A 22,093-nucleotide genomic window follows, 5' to 3' on the forward strand; every position below is an offset into this window, starting at 1 on the left:
ACAGCCATGGTCCTCCAGCTCAGGGCTCTGAGACCCCCACAGCACATCATCATCATCGTTGTTAAAAATCAAAGTGAAGACAGCATTAAATATTTCTGCCTAGTCTGTGTCCCTGCTGGTAAGGTGACCATCCTCATCATGTAACAGGCTGATGTAATTTCTGGACTGCTATTGACATTAGTGTCCATTAAAAATACAATAACGTGGTGATTTCAGTGCTGCATATCCAGTTACTCTCCCACATGCTTACAGTCATCTTATTCTGATGTCCCTTTTATTCAATTGCTTTCTCCACACACAGGCTTTCACAACACTGAGGCATACAATTTCAACATCTTTCCTCTTATCACTGAACACACCAGCCTCTGCTCTCTTTCTTCCCTTCTACCCTATCCTAGTACTTTTTCTATTCTCTGTGCACAGATCTACTTCAGTATAATATTCTCAGCCTTCAGCCACAAATTCTTTCCCATGGCATTTCTCCCATTAAATGTTGGGAGAAATGAACCTATTCATTACAACCCCCAAAAATTCCCCAACACATGATGCATTAAAATTTAATTCCATTGTAACAGCCAAGTCACAAAGCCCATGTAACACCACCCTCTGTGAAACAGGCATACACAAACCATGCAAATCAAGCAAAGGCAACACAAGAAGTCCGTGTGGAGCTGAATCAACCAAAGGACATTAAGGACATTGAGGACATGTTGTCCATTAAGGACGACAAGAAGGACTTTCCTGCATCTGCAGGGAAAAAAAAGACTCAGGAAAACATGAGGCCACTGCTGAACAGGGCAAGGAACCCAGTGACAAAGAACACACAGACAGCTGTGGTACTCACTGCCACCTTAATCTCAGTCTTTACTGAGACCTGCCTTTAGGAATCTCAGGTCCTCCAGACCAGTGGAAAAGCCTAGTATAAGGAAACCCTACCCTAGCTGGAGGAGGATCATATTAGGGAACATTTAAATAAATTTGGCATATACAAGTGTGTGGGGAAACTGTCTAGTGTTGTTGTGAGACCATTTTCAATTATCTTTGAAACATCCCAGTGATAAGGGGAAGCTCCTGAGGACCTGAAGGAAACAAATGTCACTCCTATCTTCAAGAGACAGGATCCAGGGAACTAGAGGCTGGTCAGCTTCATCTCCCCATCCCTGAGAAAGTAATGTAAGAAAATGTCCTGGAGATTATTTCACAACATATTATGGGCAAAAAGGTGACTGCGAGAAGTCAGGATGGATTTGTGAAAGCAAAATCATGCCCAACCAGGCTTGATAGCTTATCCACTGGGATGACTGGCTTGGCGGAAGAGGGGAGAGGAACAGACATTGTATATCTTGATGCTAGTAAGGTTTTCAACACTGTATCCTATAAAATCCTTTCTGTTGAACCAATGAAGTACGGATTAGATAGACAGTGAGGTGGATCTTAAACTGGCTGGAACTGTCAAGCTCAGAAGGTTGTCATTTAGTGCCATGAAGTATAGCTTTGAGCCAATCCACTGCTAGTGTACTCCAGGGTTTGACATGAATCCAATGCTTTTAAATGTCTTCATTAAGGGTCTAGATGATGGGTTAGACTGTACCCACAGCACGTTTACAGGTGATATAAAACTGGGAGGCTGGTGGCTGATACAACTCCTCAGCGACCTTGATACACTTGAGTGACCTTGGAGAAATGAGCCAAGAGGAGTCCCATGAAGTTCAGCAAAGGGAAATGCCAAGTCCTACACATAGGTAGGAAGTAAGCCCGGGTACAAGTTTATTTGGGAAGCCAACTGGCTGCAAAGCGGCTTTGCAGAAAAAGACCGTGAGGTTCTGGTGGACACCAAGCTGAACCACGGCCAGCATGCCAAAGCAGGCCATGCATCTACTCAGCACTGACAAGCCAGCTCTGGGACCCAGTACAAGACAGACATGGATATACTGGAGCAAGTCCAGCTCACCATGAATGTGATCAAAGGCTTGGACATGTGATACAGAGGGAGTGGCTGAGCAGGCTGGTACTGCTCAGCTGGGAGAAAAGATGGCTTGGACCTAAATATCTAAAAACACTTGATAGAAGGATGAAAACAAGACTGTAGAGTTTTGCCCGGGGGGTTTCGAGCTGATCTGATAAGCTCTCACCACCCCAACACTACACCCCAGAATAGCTCAGCTTTCATCGGGAGGCATAAAAGGAGCAGGAGGCTGATGTGACAGCATCAGGAACAAAAAATAAAGGCAAAATAACAAACTCAAAGCGATCCAGGTGTCACAAGCTTGTGCTCCTGGTAAAAGACACCTCACAAAAGCGATTTGGTTTCTTTGTTCTGTGCTTTTCTACTAAATGGCCCAGGCGGGACCTTTTGGTTTATGGCCAATTACCTGTCCCCAAGGTCCTATCAGTGACTTTCCTACCTGATCACCGGGAGAAACTTCTGGGCTCTTTCCTTTTTGGGGGACAGAGGAAGGTTCCGTCACTCTGTCCATAGGGGGCACATTCCTACATCAGACAGAACCAGACTTTTCCTGGTTGTATCCAGTGAAAGGACAAGAGCCAACAAGCACAAAACAAACTGCAGAAAATTCCATTTTAAACATAATAAAAAACTTGTTAACTACAAGGGTGGTTGAATACTGGAACAGAGCTGCCTGAAGACACTGAGAAGTGTTCCTTGAAGATACTCAAAACCCAAATGGACAAGGTCATGAGCAAGCTGTGCTTTGAGCAATGGGTTTAGATTTGCTATCTCAGAGGACTGTTCCAATACCTCAGAAATTCTATGATCCCATGAAAATGAATGTATTCGAACTTCAAGCTTTTTGCTTCGACTGATTTACTTCAAATGTGTGTTTGTCTAAGAGATCAGCCTCATGTTGAATGCTACCAACCAGGTCTTAAAGATCAGGGTATTGCCAAAGACATTCAGGTAAAATTGCATTAACACAACAAATATTTTCCAGAAAAACAGTTTATTAATCTCAGAGAAAAAAATCTCAATGTTACCACTGGGAATTTATTCTCTTACTTAAGGTATTTGTCAGATACCTGAGAACAGAAGAAACTGTCAACAATGTAAGGGCAAACCAATTTTTCACAAAAAATCTTTCATGTCATCCCAAAACTGACAACAAAGTCTTTCTGAAAAAGAGACTTTTTAACTGCCCCAAACCAAGGTCTCATAGGCATAAATGCAAGCACTCAATTTGGAGTGCATAATACCTCACTGAAATTTGGTAGAAGTGCAAATAAGATCTTTGTCTTTTTTCCTCTCTAAAGAAAATGTTCTGATTATAGAACTAGAACTTAAAGGAAAAGAAAATTTAAAGGAAAGACAGTTTCATCTAACAAGAAGACTCTAATTGCCCATCTGCTAAGTGGAATAGCTTTTCTGTAGCTTTGAGTTTTATGTTGTACGGACAAATGTTTTAATTGCGTTTTTCCTGATCTGTGGAGGACAAAGTACACATTTCAAATGCAAGACTGGAAATATTTTCTGAATAGATAACCCTGGTGCCCACCTGCACATGCAACAGACAAAGTTTCTCAGGAGGTCAGCATTATTTCAAAACAAGCTTCCAACTTAACACAAGTACAGAAATAAAGGTTAGGCAAATGTTAAACATCACAGAAGTATGTGGGAATGATTTGGATTGACAACTCAAGTACTGAACAAAAAATAAAGCCTCTATCTTAGAACAATATTAAACTAGCTAAGAACATTTCCATTTCTGTCATGAACACTGACACAGAGCTGTATGTCACAAAAATTAGTAATTACTCTTTCAATGTCTTACCAATCAATTAGATAGATGTCTGGAGTCAAGTTATTTTTTTTGAAGTGGGCAAATAACTTTGGCAGATTTTCCTCAAAGAATACCTCAAATGCAGCAAAGTAAGTCAGCATCTGGGAAAATGTAACAGGGAGAAAACAAGCAGTTAGCTGTGTTATAAGTTTAAATGTATTATCTGTTGTAGGATTAACACCCTTCAAAAATAGGATCCATGAATTACATGATACTATAAAGAGCTAAGCATTTACATAAAAGGCAGCATCTGCAAGCACTAAGAGTTTAAGATCCACTCTATATATGATTCTCATACTAAACAATGTAACATTTTCTTTGGGTCTTGGCCAGCTTCCTTTGGAAAAAAAAATACCAGCAGGAGAGAAGTTTTTGGCTGATTTCTCAAAATAATTATAACAGAATGGTGTTTTATGCTTGTGGCAGTAATTTAATATTATACTGAACAAAATCCAAGATCCAATGGAACATAATGAAATACAAAACTAAAATAATGTTAATACTCCACAGCAACAGCGAAGAGCCCAGTATATTCCAGTCATAAATCACAATCTAATACCAAAGCTATTCTAACAGTCTAATACCAATGCAATACCATACATTCTACATTTAGATAATAGGCATTTCTTTTGCAAAAAAGGAAGATATGAGTTTCACACAAAAAAATCAAGGACTGGGACAAAACACCTATGCAAGAGAAACAGCTTGTAACTCTCTCACATCATAACCCCTGAACTTCATTGCTTTTAACACAAAGACTTTTATGCTATCTTAGAATTCAAGTATTTAGTCAAATTTCATAACCGAGAACATGGTAAAAATATCTTCCAATTCAAGATTATTTAATCACTGTCCCTAATACTACAGGGAAAAAAGTTAAGCAAAGTCCTTGAATGAGTCAGTAATGCAAATCCCAATAAAAGCAATAAAGAAAGGCTGTGATTTCTTCCAAGTATGACTTGCAACAGCATACTTCTCCCCAAAACATCATTACAGTAAAAGGATCCTTTCGGAGACTTCTGTGTGAAATCCTTTTAAAGAATGAAAAGTTTATCTCTGAGGTTTTTTTAATGTCCTTACAGAAGTATTTCCCATTTCCTCTGAATGAACTGACAGATGGTGGACTACTTTCATTAACAGTGACAAATAAACACCTGAGCCTGGTAGTCAGTATGAGGCTTTAAGTCAATCAGAGATGGGTGCATGCTAGAGATATAACTGAAGCTACTGAAATCTCTGAAACGTCAATTACAGAGAAGCAGCTTCATGTCAAACATGACACCAGAAATTCAGGAACCCACTTTAAAGAACTGTACCCCTGAAACAGCTTCCCAGTGCGGATTTTTAAATGCATGAAATCCAAGCACCTATGAGACCTGTGAGCATAAAGAATGAAGCAGATAATGCATCAGACAGTCCTACTTTCAAAATCATCTGTTGGCACCACTACAAGACAATTCTACTGAAGTTCCTACTTTCAAAAGTACTGCAGAGGCAGGACCTTACATATAACTGCTACAGTCATTTCTATTGATAGCAATGTGGGCAGCAGTACAAGTAGTATTTTGATCAAATCAACATTCAACAAGAGTTTTCCTTGTGGTAATGAAAAAAAAATTGTTTAATAAAATTAACCAACAAAAGAAGTCAAGATAAACCTGCAGAAATTACTATTATTCATACAACTAACTTACGCTGGTATTATTTTTTATTAATTTACTATACAAAAAAATCAGCATTTGCTTATTAAGCTGACACAAAAAGATGAGGGTAGGCTACAGATTAGTATGTTCACCACAAAAAGCAGAAACTGTCCCACTCAAGTGTCACTAGTCCCTTTGAAATATTAGATGACATTTTCCTTGTGTTGTCAAATCATGGGTTTGCTTTCATGACATTACTATTTCATGTACCACCATCTCTGCCCTCTGTAAGCACACAGTTATCCCATAGGCTCTATTTGGCCAGGCTAACAGAACTGAACAGCACTCTGTGAAAGAACTGCAAACCCCACTAGCACAGCTAAAAAAATATTTATCTTACTCTATCCAATTCAATTCCAAAACCATCTTCACAAAAACCACATTTACACACTGAATGCATGAGCACGTCCTCCTTTTCCAAGTACTGTAATGGAGATAGCTGATAGCACTCCTAGCAATGCTGTCTGCCCTGTGGAACATTCTCCCATGGTATTTACAACTAATGGAATTCAGGGACTGAACAGGGAATACTTTTCCAGCAGGAATACTAATAGGATTTCTAGTGTCTACTTTTTAAGCAACAACAGTAACTGCTGTCATCATCCATTCTTTTTGCTTTTTTCCTTGCATTTGAACTCTTAAGAGGCAGATCCTATTTTCATAGTGCTAAGAGATGAGAAAGAATTACAGAATGTCATATATTTTACACAAAATACCTTTAAAGTAAATTAAAGCCACATTTGAGGAGATGTGTCAAATTTTGCTAGTGTACCTGCTGACATGGAATTCTAGAGACTCTAGAGAAAATGAGGCAATCAGTCCCCAGTGAAAACTTGAGGTGTGAGAGGTTTCTTTCTCTGAAAAGCAGCCTGTGGGACTCAAACACAGCTGCTACAGGAAAATATGGAAAACCTGGCTCTGCCTGCAACAGTCTGTTTTTAGCAACCTATTAGCCTATGATAAAAAGCACTTTCAAGACACTTTCATTAAGGTGCTTTCAGCTTTCAACTGCAGCATTGTTGAAAACCACCTACAGTAATATTCTCATAACTATTCTCTGAGCATCATAAAATAGCTACTCAACAATTTCATTCACATGTCTTGTTCAAAAAGGTTGATAGGGTGATCTTTGGTTTGACTTTTTTGAGGGATTCTGCATGTGTGTTGGGTTTTTTTTTTTATAAATTGTGTTGATTTAACATAAATTCTGATTTCTTTTCCAAGCCACTGAAATCATAAATTTTTCTTTTTTTAAACTTGTCCTATACATTATCCACAGCATGTTGATTACAGGTTTTTTGCATACTTACAAGGCCATGGTCCACACGGAAAAATGCCATCTGACAGGGCTTATTTAAAAGGTTAGAAAAAGCAATGAAGGCATCTGCAGTATCCAAGTTCAAGATCAATACAGCCGCTATGAACGACATGCCCTGCACCTGAAGAAAGGAGAAGAGTTACTCTTTAGCAGTAATTCTATTATATTGCCTCATTTTGTCCTCGTGCTCATTAGTATTTGATGCACTCACTGAGCTGCTGCATCTTGAGAAATGCTCAGAAAAGTAAGACTTTTTAACCCACATGCCCCTTGATAGCACATGTTCAGTGCATGGAAACTAACAATTCCCATGTTGTCTTCTTTCAAAGACTCCAAGCTGAACTGCTATGATAGGGTAGGTTGACAACACTTTGAAATATACAGAATAAAGAACTTTTTTTAACAATCAGGTGTTTCAAAGTAATCCCTTTTCTCCCAAGGATGGGTCATCTAGATCCTTATTTGAGGAAAGCTGAACTTGAACTCTCGAGACAAAGCCTGTACTTTTGTTTTTCAATAAATTACCAGCAGTTAAAAACAACTGCACTGAGTCATTTGGTAAACAAAACCGTTCTAAGATTATACTATTGTTTTATTGATATTGTTCCCTTTCTCTACGAAGTCTGTTGTGGAATCCAGGCAAACCTCTCTCACCCGGAGGGTGCAGTGCTGCCATTGTGGGTCACATGGAGCAAGGTGTGCCTGTCATTCCTGCAAACCTGAGGAACAAGCTCCTTCCCAACACAACAGGTTGTTGCTGTGCCACATGAGGCACAGCAGCTGATCTGCCCTTTGTCTCATTTCCCAGCAGTCATGTTCAGCAGCTCTTGCCAAGCATTATGTGCTACCTCCAAAGTAGGAATGTCCCCTCTCTACACTTGCCTTGTCTAAAACTGCTCCCCAATAAAGAAGAAGCCTCTCTGTATAACCCTGCTCTGCATACAGAGACTAGATGAAATCCACTCAGCCCTCTCAAAATCACTACTTCAAACACTATGATTGAGCTCATGCAGCTTCAATGGGCACTGCTTTAGAGACTGGTCAAGAAACTCACAGTGCTAAGAGACAGAAACAACAATCACTTCAATTTAACAGCAGTCTCAGTAAGACTGGTACTGACAATAAGGACATAACTCCACCTTGTCTTAGATTCCAATTTTCAAATTATGTACTTTTCAGTACAAATATGGATTTTCCAATTACTTAACTTGTAAAAAGCTTAAATCCAGCAAAATAAATGTTATACACACTTCTCACCCATGTACTGGAATAGAAAAAAAGCACACACAACCCCTCCAAAGCATTTAATACAGGTCTAAAAATGACTAATTAATAAAATCCTTCCTCCCCCTAAAAACATCTCCCTCCCCACCCCTGAAAAAATAAGTTCTTCACTTACATAGCCTACATCAGGTCTGTAACAAGTATAGGCTCCTAAAATACTGTGCAACGTGTCATGGTAAGGACCACCCTATAATTAAACAAAAACAGCACAATACATCTGATTATACAACAAGCATGTTAAAAAACCTTCAGTGCTACAGATGGTCTCTATTACTGCTGACAAAGTAGCAGTAATATTCCTTCCCAATGTAGCTTAGAACAGCTGAACTATTCTAAATAATTTTAGCTTTAACAGAATGAAACAACTCTCCAAACCCCATTTGTTATAAACACATACAGTTCATCCAATACATTGATTAGATATTAAATACTTATACAATAGGAATGCAAGCCTAAGAGATTCCTTGCAGCTCAGCAGCACTCTGGCAATAGTGCCAAGGAAGTAGAACAATAATGCAAACCACGTAATTGTCTCTGAGACTGAAGGCAAAAGTCAAGCATGAAGAAAACAGTCAAAACAACAATATGCCATAACAGAGAAAGAGCGTATTGAGAAGGACATGTACAGCTAAAAAGAATTTCACATTGCTGACTACTAACAGCTGCCATATCTTACACTGAGTACTGTAAATGGCTGAGAGTTTCCAAAGGGAGAAGATTTTCCCTAAAAATGGTGATTTATCACAATCTAAACCTTTTACAGGGCTGCTGAAATCTGTGCATAGAAGGACAAAATCTGATTAAACTGAGTCACTAAAGCACAATAAAACCATACAAGCTAAATCAGTTTTGCATCAAACCAAAAAAAGGGCAACCAGTCCCATTTGTTTGAGATGTTCTCTCCCACTGTGTATTTATAACCAGCAGTATTGATTCACTGACTTTGGAACAGTCACCTGCATCACTTCGTCAGACAGAAACCAGCATCAACTATGTTAGAAAAATCATAATGATTACCAAACAGTTTGGGGTTTTGTATGCACCTTGATGTTACTCTCCTCTAGATTATTTCTAGTTTTCCAAAATCTCTAGGAACTTTATCGTCTCAAGATGCATGCTCATTCAGAACTCAAAAGCCTGCTCCAACCAAAGGACAGGCCAGATTATATTGATTTCCTTGACATGTCAAGACAAAAGTTAACATTGCTTACTTGTTGGAATATACAGAGACTAGGAAATGTTCTTGAGATATCCAATTTTATTAACTCCAAGCTTGCTTCTCTGTCAGCTGCAGAAAACCCAGCATCTGCAAAAGCCAAAGTTACTACATTTATTACAAACATTCAGTGAACATTTGCTCTTGTTTTTGTTTTCCAGCAAGGTTTACCTTTTACACAGTTCATGTATTTTGATGTAAATGCTAGGGAATAAGGCTACAGACAGAACAATTCCCCACATTCAGCAGACAGGCTAAGCAGAAAGTACATCCTGACCCAGAGCAACCCTACAGTGCCCAGTGACCCTCAATATGTTTTGAAATTAGGTGGGGAAAGATACAGGGCAAGGCAGGTCAGGCACTTTTTCTGTATGTGCTGACAAATCATTGGACAGATACAAGCCTGTAAACCCGTGACCCCTCACCACCACCAAGGCTTCCCAGTGGATCCTGAAGTAGCTGCCTCTGTGAAAAAAGTTGTGGTGGAAGAGGGAAGTCCTCAAGTGGCAGCCTGTGATGGATGCCACCTATCTCTACTACTGTGAAAGCTCTCCTTTCAGCTTCACGTTTATTTAGCCTTTGTAGATCCTGTAACTGATACTACAATACACTCTCCATAACTGAAACAGATCCTGTACCAAGTATATTTCTATAGCATTAGTCATCATTCTGGTATCGAGATGTCTTACTGGTATTCTGTCTGTTCTGTATAGTTGGGAATTACCTACTGCTGTTGACTGAGCAAGCTGTCAATAGACAATGAGCATCAATCACATGAGCATATACACTCCGGAAAATAAAGTGCAAGAGGAAGCTGGAAACATACTAGGTGTTATCTTATTTAAGATATAAATAATCTCAAGGGAACAAAGTGGGAATTTCCAATCAAAAATATTTTTTCTGCTTATAAATGCCAGTATGTAATGCCATCTTTTTTTTCCCCTCTGTTCAGTATAATTACTTACTGAAGGCAATTTCAGTCATTTGCATGTAGCTTCCTAATCTCTCAAAAACAGTCAACTCTTCCAATTAGTAAATCTCAAACTACTTTATCTGCAGAAAAAAAAACAAACCTGCTGTCCTCTGAAACACACCAATGACTTGAGCTCAAAGTTGCAATAAGGGACTAAAATGCAATTTTCTGCTCTAACCTGAACTGCAATCCCAAAACTATAGATGCAGAAAAGCATTTTAGTGTTCCAATTCCAGTGATAATCCCCAAACTACTATTTGTAGTTTTCCTACAAATTTGCATCAAAGAACTGTACCCAGAGACTGTTTATAAAAAAAACCCCACAAACAAGTGTGTTTTGTATGACACCAGAATTTCACTGAGAAAAATACAGCTATTTCTTGCTTTCACAAAAAGACATTTTCTTTTTACTAGAACACAACTTTATACCCGATTTTTTTTGTTGTTCAAAATATGTGATTTCATTTTAAGGAACTAGTTTACAAAATGTCTTATTCTATAACACAGCAGAAATCATTTACAAAAAGCATACCTTCACATTCTACTTCAGGCCCTCCTGTACTAAGTGATCGCCACTTCTCTTTGGCACGAGCCAGACAAATATCATATAGTTCTGGAAAAAGAAACACAAAAAACCAACTCCACTACTTGTACATGCTCATGTCCACAAACCACCCACCACATGGGCAATGCTGCCCTAGGCATTAACAGCAGAAGAACTTCTAACTGGGTCACAGTTTTGAAAGGCGTCTTCCACTCACCTGTAACTTCATATGAAGTCCAAAGGAAAGGCAATCTAAACTGCATTTTACTTTCAAATATTTGCTTTTTCTTGCAGAACACTGATGTTCAAAATTACAGTGTGAATGGACAATTAGGAAAGTCTAGCAAATTATGTAAGAACTATAGCCACGGTAACTAAGCAATGCATAGAGAAGCAGGACAATACAGCAGGAGTACAGGCTACCACATTTCCATGCTGGAATTAATTACTTAAGTTAGTCTTTCAGAGCTGAATATTTCTGTACTCAGAAATTTCTATTCTCACAAATCAAAGTACAAATCTTGCCAGGGGTCTGTTAATCTCTTACAAACCTGTTGTCTTACTTCAAATCAAAGGAAGCACACTATACACATACTCATAGGCATTTCAAAATTAACAACAATTTTATGTTTCAAAAAGAAAAAAGAAATTGAGTCATTAATTCTGACCATCTCCATCCAACATCAAAGCAAGACACAGGGACAGCAATACTCAGAAATGATTCACAGCAGCAGTCCTAGAACAGCTACAAGATTAAAAGATGCTGTATTTTTGAACAAAACATATCAAAGCAGCACAAAAAAAGCATAACTAGATAACATTTCCTCACACCCACACCACAACAGATAAAAGAATGTCCCCTCACTATTTCACTTAGTAAGAAATGTCTACAAAACAGCAGCCTCACCGTGGGTGATGTTTAACTCGTTTCCAATTGCCAAGCTCCAGACTTTGCCTCTCACGCTCGGTGGAATGCCCTGCCACCACAGCTCTCGGACTTTACGCGAACAACACCTGTTTAAAGTAAAACAGGTTATTCTGGGAAATATTTCCTGGTCAGCTGAATTGCAAATATATCATCCTATCACTGCTGATGGGAATCAAATCAAAATGAACATCAATGGCTTAAGAAGTAAAATACAATTTGCATATATCCATTCTTTAGTACTATTTTGCTTTGAACCACAAAGGAAATCTTGCTTCCTTCCAATGCAATGGCTTTATATTGACAGAAGCACAGCAATCACAATACACATAATCTGCAGCCACACTTGATTAGCAAAAATCATGGGGAAAACAAATGGAAAGAAGTCCACACCTATGCCACTGCCTATGTTAAAGATTGGACAGCTCCATACAAGACTAAATACAGGAACAAGTTATGAAAGTCTACCCTCTGCCCTCTCTCATCACCCTGCTGTGCAAAGACATGCAGCATTCCACCTATCTTTTCAGTTCTGTGCCTCTGGAAAAATGAACAAAGATGTGACAAGGATTAACTTTTAGGTGGGAGCTTGAAAGACATTTTAAATGTCTTAAACAGGCTTTGAAATGGATGCAGCTGATGTTCAGCAATCTGAGAGCCCAGGAGGAGGAGGAACAACAAAATAGCACCTAAGCACCAATGAAAAGTGGTAAAACCACAAGAATCTGTTTATCCTTCAGCAGATTCTGAAAACTAAAACTGTAAAACAGTCAGTGAATACATTGGAGAACTTCTGAATTTATAAACCAATAAAGGAAAAGGTGACCTAATTTTTACAGCAACCATAACAGATGCATCTTCAAACACTAAAGACAAACATGTAAATATACAATTTGTTTAGACTTAGTTCATTATACTTCAGTTCTCCAGAAACACATTTTCCAACAAATTCTGTCAATCTTTTTAATATATATTCTCAAGGTAACTAAATTCCATTGTTAAGCAAATTACAGTTCTGAGTGCTGTTGGTTTATAGTTTATGTTGTGGTGGTTGTACTTGGAGAACTGGGGGCTGGTTTTTTTAAGATGACTAGCAAAGATCACCAAGGTATCTTATCAACTGCCTGTGCTATGTCTTTGAAGGAAATCTTCTAGCACTTAATATAAATAACTTTTTCCCTATTTCTCTTTTCCATAATTTGATTATCCCAGTATATATACTACTCTAGAATTAAAGTGGCTTCATAAACCATTTACATACCTCAATCTACACTGATATTACATTAACAGCTCAGTCAAGGAAAGCTCATTTCTGATAAATGGATGATGTTCAAGTACTATGCCTTATGCTTTTACATTCTCTACCACAGATCACTTCTCAGTGCTTCACAGTTTCTGAATATCTTGAGCTTTCATTAAAGACAAGTAATAAGACTCAGCACTGCATCACTTCCAACCACCTTGTAGAAATAAAGATGTTTCTTATTTCTTTTGTAGCTGTTAAAGAATGATTTTCTAACAAAAGCTTCCAAGACCATTTAAAATTTATGCTTCCTCACTTTGCAACTTCTCTTCAGGATACAGACTGATATAGACTGCAATTTTTAATTAAAACTCAATATAACATACTGTCTTACATAGTTTCCCAGTTGGGTAAGATTTCATTGTTCCAAGTTAAAACAGCATTGCCAATGCTGTCTTCCAGTTTACAGCGTTCTTCCAGTTGTTTCTTTCTCTTCTGGGCTTCTTTAATCTCTGCAAAAAAGGAATTACCTTTCTAAGTTAATAAAACCAGAAACTAAATATTTAGTTAGTCATGGCTATGCAACCATGTAAAGCACACTGTCTTCACCCTAAAGTGGACTGTTCAAATTCTGAAAAATTCCCAAGCACACAGCAAGCTGAGCAGTGATTGCAAATGTGAATGAAGAACAAACTGAAACTATAAGTTTCATATTCCACAGAAGGGACAATGGGAAGTGGATAATGTATGACTTCTTTGACTCTTAAATCTAACCACACTATTAACTTTGAATTAACACCTCAGTCAGTCAACAGCCTCACCTAGCAGAACAGGTCAGAGTATTTCCTAATAAAGCCCCACCCCTTTTATGGCAGTCACAAAACTACAGGCCAAATGAATACGAATTTTTATTTTGTTTTCATTCTTGTATTACAATTTAGGTATACTGTCAAGAAATCACAAGAGCCACATTTTTGATGCTACTTCACATATGGATAATCTAGATGTTACACATACCAAATGGAAACCTTCAGTTCACTAAGATGAAAATATATTTCATGTCTAGTGTAGATGTACTTTGCAGTTTGAATTATCACTCGGTATTTCTTCCTGCATTATCATTTACTGCTTTTTCCACTGCAAATTTGTTAAACAAATCCAGGCACTCTCTACACTCTCTACAGCAGGACATGGGTGTGCATTCACATACTATCTGCAGTATGAGGAGGTGCTGACCTGGCAAGAAGAACTCACTGAAGAAAAGCACTACCATGAACAAGGTCTTTGGAACCGACACATTCTACCTGACAGATCCACTTTAAAGTCCCACAGAAACTGTGCCTGAGCAGAACCATAGCAACATAATCATAATGTTTTCAGCTCCGATACAAGCTCTTTGCAAGCCTGCTGAAATGCAAGCTTTCAATTTTTCTCTAACCAACAAGAGTGTGTTTACAGTCTTTGATCTCCTGATGTCTCAACCATGTATCGCTCTGCAAAGCTGTTCATCTGGAGTGGCTTCAGGGAAAATGGGTTTGTCATGGTATTTATCTGGACAGAATGACATACTCCAATTCAATGAAGACAGCACAAGGACCTGGTCCATCACCTTAACAATCATCCCATTTTCCCCAATCCACCCACTCTACATGCAAAGAAAAAACAAGGAAACTCCTTTAGACTATACATACAGAAGCAGATATATTGAACAGCAGGCACATGAAGTCAGAACTTCACTGGTAGGTATGTGATGTTCAAGATCACAAGAGGATACCTCTTTTAGTGTGTCACTTGCATTCTGCAGTGAAGTCCTCTGTTCATATACCCTTTTCACTGTTTCATATAGTTCAAGAGTCTGGCCAGCTGGAAAAATATATTTCCAGTAGCTCTCATTGGATGCAAAACCCAAGTCCAAATCTCCTATTATTCCAATGCTTGTTTTGAATTAGAAAACCCAGATGGTCAAAAATATCAGCCAAAAGAACCCACAACCATCATCTCTACCTCATATTCATGGTACAGTGTTACTAAGACTCTTCTGCAAAAAATGTCAGGCAAGAAATTATGAGCAAATCCTTGAGAAAGCTGTAAATTTTAAGTGAGAGATTATCAAATACACCTAACTGCATACATTTTCCTATGTGGAAAATTCTGTGTTTATGTACTACGGCCTGAACAGGTTGCTTCCAGCATGAAACTGACAAATATCCTGCAGTTTTAAGTCCAGTCACTAATTTGACCAACAATCGACTTCAATATATTACGTTTTTAAACCCACAAACAGATGTCACTCCTTTAACAGTTATGACTTGAAAAATTATTTCCTGCTGGATTCTAGGACCATTTCCTTTTCAGCTTGAGGCTGGGCTTTTCAACAAAACCACCTTTGCTCCCCTCTCTTGGAAGTGATCCTTCTTCGAGAGGAAGCAGAGATCCCTCACATTACAGAGCAACAGACTGACACAAGTGCATTCCAGGTTTAGAAAATACCCCTATACTTTTTGACTCTGAAGATGAGAAATTCCATCACCTCTTTTTTTTGCTTGAACCACCATTTCTTCGTACTGTTGCCTGTGTTTCTGAGCTTCTTCTGCTGGTTTTGCAGGAAGGTTCCTAAAAAAAATAATATTTACAGTTGGCATGACTGTCTAAATAAAATTCTAGACACTTCTAAATGAAAAGCACACTCTGCTTCCTGTCAAAATATCCAGTCAAAGAACAGAACAACAGATCCTTGGAAAGAATCTTTTTTTTTGCCAGAGTCAGCAGAAGGGAAGAACACTGACCAGCTATGACTACGTTTATACACAAAATACGCTGAGTAATTTCCTTACATTTGGTAATTTCAGCATTTTTATTACCAACTGGACCCACAGGCTGATCTTCATGAAGAGAATATACTGGTATATACAAAGCTGGCTGGTTTTGATTTAAACTGGTAAGATACAGGACTGTACTCTTTCTTACTGTTCACCTTGTTGAAGAGTTACACCCACAACTTTCTTTACCCACACATAATGACTCCCTTACCCAGCCTTTTCCCCTCAGCTCTCTGAAACACCATTTCTATTTTAAAGACTTAACTCCTTCCCCTCTCTTCTAGAGCAACAAGTGGCACTGGAGTCATCCTCAATATTCTCCACTTATTAATACTAACAAAACATTTTGATTTGTGTTAAGGCTCTGCCATACAAATGCACGTGTTCCTATGTCAGAACACACGACCTTTCAGCTAATCATATTTGTAATTAACATAAGCATACATATCTCTTACAACGACAGGATCAGCAAAACATCAAAACAGGAAATGACTAACTATTTTGTTCTTCTGTATTGTAGAACACTGTATTTTATTCCTAGAACAGTTTATATCTGCGGTGAATAGAGAAGCTATGCAAAAATTCACTTTCATGTTTCTGTAAGGTGCCACACATCAGGCAGCTGACAGCCCCCAGCACCATTAACAGTTAGCACACATTACTATTTATGTAATCACTGTGCCTGTAATGCATACATAAGCACAAGATACAGGCCCATGAGTATTTTTCCAAATCAAGATTGTTATTAGAAGAACAAAAGTAAATTTTCACTTTGGTGAAATGTTGGTTTGTTAACCAGAGAGAGCAATCTACTCTTTAGCCAGCTTCACTGTGGTAAATTGAGCTGCATCTTTTTTTAAAACCCAAGGCTTTAAAAATTATTTAAGTTAGGGGAAGTTTGGAAAGGAAAACCAGATGAAAGAAGTCAAGTATTGCTAACTTAAATTCTACCACAAAAAATATTGGCTCTATGTCTTAATATTGCCAAAAAACATGTGAAATACTGTTTAGTATCTACTAAAATTCAACTAATGCTTTTTCCAGTTGAAGCTAGAGGCACTATGGAATATTTATTGATTTTTTACTGTGAAGTTTTACCTAAGCCCTACAAATGAGTGTGAAATTAAGAGCGGATATTTTGAAAAAAAATAATTTCACTCCACTTTTCTGTCTGAAGTCTTAAATATGAAGCTACTCAAAGACTAATAGGTAAACATAAAAAAACAGTATACAAAGTGTAGGTAAACAATTAAAAAAATATTCATTAGTAAGAGTCAGATGACAGCAGCGCTGTCCAGAGCAGTTTTCCCATTAGATGAAAGAAGTGATGCTTCAATTGTCTTAATTTTAAAAATACCTTTCTGCTACAACTTCCTCACTCTATCAACAGCAGAAAAGAAAGCAAAATTTGAACATTCTCCTGTAATGTAACACTAACTTGATCTGTCTAAACACTGTACTACTCAGATTATCCCACAAAAAAAAGATCTTTAACAGGTTCTAAATACAAGAGATAAGCCAGTACACTTTGTTTCCAGTTGTACATAATAAAGCCTGCTATAACAAATATTCACTCTTACATTTTTCTACATCTCCCAAAGTCTTGCCACACAGTCCATCAGCCAAGCCAGAAAAGTCCTTAAGTAACCCTACAATTAGACTACTTTGACGTGAGCATTTTTCATGCAGGTTTGTTGATGGAAACACAGATCTATGTTATGCCAGTTCTTCACACCAATGCACAGCTATACTAGAAATGCAGATGTCATGCCCATAAAGCCAGCTCACATTCATAATCATAAACTGATAAGCATGACTGAATTTGTGTAATTCAGGAGAAAAACACGGTAAAGCAGCTGCCAGTAAATTGCTTTGGAGTCACTCTGCATATGCAAAAATCTCCTTGCAGTAAAAGTTATGAAACAACTCATCAAGTGCTTGACAACCCTTAAAATGTGATGCTGAACTCCCTGCAGAGCAATCACTATACTGTTTCATTATTTATGGAGGTGTGGTCTTTCTCTGTGTAAACAGGACACTGTATTCTTGCTTCTCAATTTCTTTAGCTTTGTTTTTATGCTTAGGTTATCTCATGGAAAATAAAATCCCTTAATCACGTTTAGGAAGAATTACTCAAAACTAAAGCTCTGCTATTCTAATTAACTCCCTTCAAAAAAAGCCATTGCTTTTATTACAAAATAAAGTTCCTTCTGTTTGAATAATTTTTCTCATAATCACCCCAATTTCATATTCACGAGTCTGCAAAAAAAAATCTACTTTAGATTTTAAATTACCTGTTGAAGTTAGACTAAGCAAATACACTGAGAAAATTAGGTTTTAAAGAGACCCTCACTGTGGCACTTCCAAAACTTACGCTGGTCGGTCCTCTAAAATAAGTGCTGTAGTGGAGAGTGGTTCAAAATCAAGATTCTTCCTCACATTCTGTTTAGGAGAGAGTGGTCTCTGAGCTCGTCCAGTTTTTTCTTCATATTCCTAGAGAAGAAAAACACAGGGAAACTTACATGAGTGGAGAGCACCAAGATGATGCACTTGGGAATTTAAAAAGGGATCTACAAAAGTTTTCAGGACAATGCTTTCACATCTCAGCCCTACTATAGTCCCTTTGAAGCTTTTCAACTAGAGCAACCTCAACACTGAAAACACAGACAAAATTTATGTTCAGGAGTGAATCTTGACAGTTTTATCCATTCTTTTTGTTTGTAAACACATCTTAAGTTCCTCTGGCTGACAGCCTGCTTTTACAAAGTATTACTAAGAAGGAGTTTACAAACAGCAGGTACCAAAAATAGGACCTATATAATTTTTTTAAATTTACACAGTTTTCAAAATCAAGCAAAAAATGACCACAAGCTCCATGTCTTAAAATCTCATTGAAAGATTTCTCCTACACAAGCTCTTTTCATATACAACAGCTCAACAATGGGGAGAGAAAAAAAGGTTAAAATCAGTGTTAGACAGAAAGACCACACTCAGTACAATGCCTTAGACAATCCTAAATCACAGTAGAGCCTAACATGTTAACCTGTGTCTGTAATCAGACACTGACACACTGGAGCAAGACTAGCAAAGAGGCATCAAGATGTCAGGGTGTGGAGCGAGTGCCACATGAAGAGAGGCCAGGAGAATCAGGCTTGCTCAGCCTCCAGAGGAAAAGGCTTTGTAGGGAGAGGAGGCAAGCACTGGGACAAGTTGCCTGAGATGTGACAGAACTCCCCACCTTGAAAGCATTTAAAGCTCAGGTGGATGAGCCCTGAGAACCTGGTTTAAGCAGACTCTGTCCTGAGAGGAGAGTTAGCTCCTCAGAGGTCCTTCTACCCTTAATTACTGCATCACCCTGACCTATAGGAGAGGACTTGGCATTCAAGTACCATTGTATTTTTACTTTTTCCTACAAACACTGGTTTAAAAGAAAGTATACTAAAACTATGGCCTAATGGGATAAAACAACCTTTACAGAACTTCCATTTACCTCAGTGCTTGATTATTACAGCAAACATTAAATATGCAAAGTATCAGTGATACACAAACAACAAACATGGTCAAACAGTCCTAAGGAAAAATCACATCCACATTACATGCAGTTACTCCTACATTCAACTTTATTATGATTCTTGCTACTTCCAAAACTCAAAGGCTTTAATGCACAACTTTTTTATACCATTTCTATTAAAATAAAATTTAGAAAAACAAAAATGAACACTATCAATGAGTACTATGAAGAGTGCTCCAGCCATAGACCTTTCCCTGCTAGCACAAGGAGTTCCTCAGATGGTTCTGCTTTCTTTCTCTCAACCTAACCTCTCTATTTCATCAAAATTTCCTTGGGCAATAGATACGGCATTTCCGACCAATGAGGTTCATTCAGTTTTCATTAAAACAGGATCCATCCCTTCCAGAAAGGCTGTCTCCAATCACACCTTAAAAAGGGGATGGATGAAAACAAGACATGATGCAATGAATGTGGACCAACACAGCCTTGGTCTTCCACTCTGTGTTGTACAGTTCAATCCTAGTTCAAACTGCTTCTGTGGGACTCATGGGTACAGGTCTGTGGAGCCCTCAGGACACAGAAAATCCCTATTTTTCCTTGTCTATTAACTGGGCACTGCCTCAGCAATCAATCCTATGATGACTGCATTGCTGTAATGGGAAACATGGTCATGAATTTGGAATGTCTGGCTCATTAATACCAGCTAATACTGCTATGCATGACATCAGTTGGAAAACAAGGAAAAGAACCAAGGAAAATGCATTTAAACTACGGACTAGTACTTAGCTTTGTCAAGTAAAGGGACAGTGCTCATGCTAACAAAGCCATTCACTAAAAAAAACCTGCAGAAGAAATAAAATTTTCTCCAAAAGAAAATAAGCAAAATAACACTATAAAAAAGGTATTGAGATAGAGAGCATATTCAGAAAGCACAGGCTTCCAGTGGTCACTTGTACCAGCCCACAACTGAGAGTGACCGGTGGGTAAGTGCACCATCATAATGGGCTTCAGCTGCACCAGCTGCAGAGTAAATCCACTATGCTGATAGGAATGAAGCAAATGGCTTTTCTTTCTCCCAGTTTCTATTAAGAGACTGATTTTTTTTAATGAGCCCTTTTTCACAAATTAATATAGTCAAATATTAACCTCTCTTACTCCCTAAAGCATCTCAGAATTTGACATTAAAACATATGCACCCGTTGTTTATTATAGCAGAAGTTCCAGAAAAGCTGCTTAATTCTGACTTATGAAAATTATATTCAGGGTCTTCTTTCACTGAAAGCCAAGTGGAGAGCAAAATTGCTTTTGGAAAGTGAGAAAAGAATGTCCACACTGGGCTGCAATGGGAATTTTATTCTGAACACCCAAACTGATTTGGAAATGCTTTTCAGCTAAGCACAAAGTTCTCCAGATCAGCACTGCACATCTCCTTACAAGAATTTCTTGGTAAAGAAAATGTTTTATTTCTAAAAATGGATGGCTAGTTACAGTATCAGCACATCAGTACAATTACGCAAACCTCTGAGAAGAACCAAAGCCCACCCTGCATTTCAGCAAGTATTCACTGGTGTTCTACTCAGCACTACCCTACAGTAAAAAAGCCAGACCAGCACAAAAATGGGAGTGGCACCTTTGATCAGATTACAAGTATGATTCCTTTGTACCAATTTCATCCTTTTCAGTGGTAGCCAAAAAAGAATAAAAACAACCACATTGTGGTATTATCTACAAGACTGCTTTTTATTAAGGGAAAATTAAAAAAACCTCAACAAAACAAAACCTCTCACTCCAGTTCCCCCCCAAAAACCAAACACCCCAAAATTCACAGAAAACAAAAGCTCATGAAAATTATCTTTTACCCCAGTGAGAAGAGAATGCAATTTCAGAGCACAATGTATGATACAGCAACGAAGCACACTGAATCCTCCACAAACTCATATTAAGAGTATCTGCTGACTGAGCAAGTGCAAGTATTTGCACATACAGGCATATTGCAAAAGGCTGAGCTACACAATAGCTCATTTTAAGCTTTTTCTTTTAAACCAGACTGGAATCTCTCACAGGCACAAATAATTCAATATCTGTTTAAATGCTATGCTGCAATTAGGGGTTACTAACCTGGTACAGTTGCAAGTTAATTTTAGGATCAACTTAGGGATGAGCTGACCGTTTATGATTCAAAATACAGCCTTATCACTGGGATCATTTAGGCTTTCTTCCAGGTTTCACCTTTAGCTGTTCACAAGAGCTGAACTGGGGTTTGAAGATGTTCTATTAAGAGCATGCTGTAGATTAAAGTACTGATTTAAATAATCCAAACCAAACAAAGAAAACCCACAGACACACGCCTCCTGAAAGCAAGTTTAATTCTGGGTGGAATCTGCCAGCTTTGCAGTTAAGATGCAAGAAGCTCTGACTGAGGCGATCCTCTGCGATTCTTCAAAAAAGACAAGCCAACCTACAAAGGGATCCTCAACATTCTCTGCCGAGAGACGCAAATAGCCCTCTAGAACACAGGGCAAGCGCTGAAAGACCAACTGTTCTGCCCGGGAGAGCGTTGTGGGACTTCCCACACGCCCCAAGCCTCCCCAGGCACCAGCAGCACGGCAGAACTGAACCTACAATAACACAGACTGCTCTATCAAGGTCATCTTGTTTTGGCCCTGCGTGTTTAAAGGCAGCCACTTTCCGACGGAGCCGAATATGAAATATTCATGCTGGAAGCCGGAGCGGCAGACGCCAGGCTGCGGGACCCTGGCTCCA

At 38.4% G+C, this 22,093-nt stretch overlaps 1 protein-coding gene across 2 annotated transcripts in view; it reads right to left on the minus strand.

The window, feature by feature from the left end:
* TBC1D14 (TBC1 domain family member 14) overlaps positions 1–22,093 on the minus strand; it is a 65,996-nt gene that overhangs the window by 11,024 nt on the left and 32,879 nt on the right. For both annotated transcript variants that reach the window (XM_038135780.1, XM_038135781.1), the window contains 9 exons: positions 18,194–18,312; positions 15,531–15,613; positions 13,395–13,512; positions 11,740–11,846; positions 10,821–10,901; positions 9,311–9,405; positions 8,215–8,286; positions 6,808–6,936; positions 3,786–3,895 (listed from right to left, as the gene is read on the minus strand). In XM_038135780.1, the coding sequence (XP_037991708.1) occupies positions 3,786–3,895; positions 6,808–6,936; positions 8,215–8,286; positions 9,311–9,405; positions 10,821–10,901; positions 11,740–11,846; positions 13,395–13,512; positions 15,531–15,613; positions 18,194–18,312 (914 nt within the window). The remainder of the gene's footprint in view (positions 1–3,785; positions 3,896–6,807; positions 6,937–8,214; positions 8,287–9,310; positions 9,406–10,820; positions 10,902–11,739; positions 11,847–13,394; positions 13,513–15,530; positions 15,614–18,193; positions 18,313–22,093) is intronic.

The sequence above is a fragment of the Motacilla alba genome, chromosome 4 (assembly GCF_015832195.1).
Source record: "Motacilla alba alba isolate MOTALB_02 chromosome 4, Motacilla_alba_V1.0_pri, whole genome shotgun sequence".
In the NCBI taxonomy this organism is placed as follows: Eukaryota; Metazoa; Chordata; class Aves; order Passeriformes; family Motacillidae; genus Motacilla; species Motacilla alba.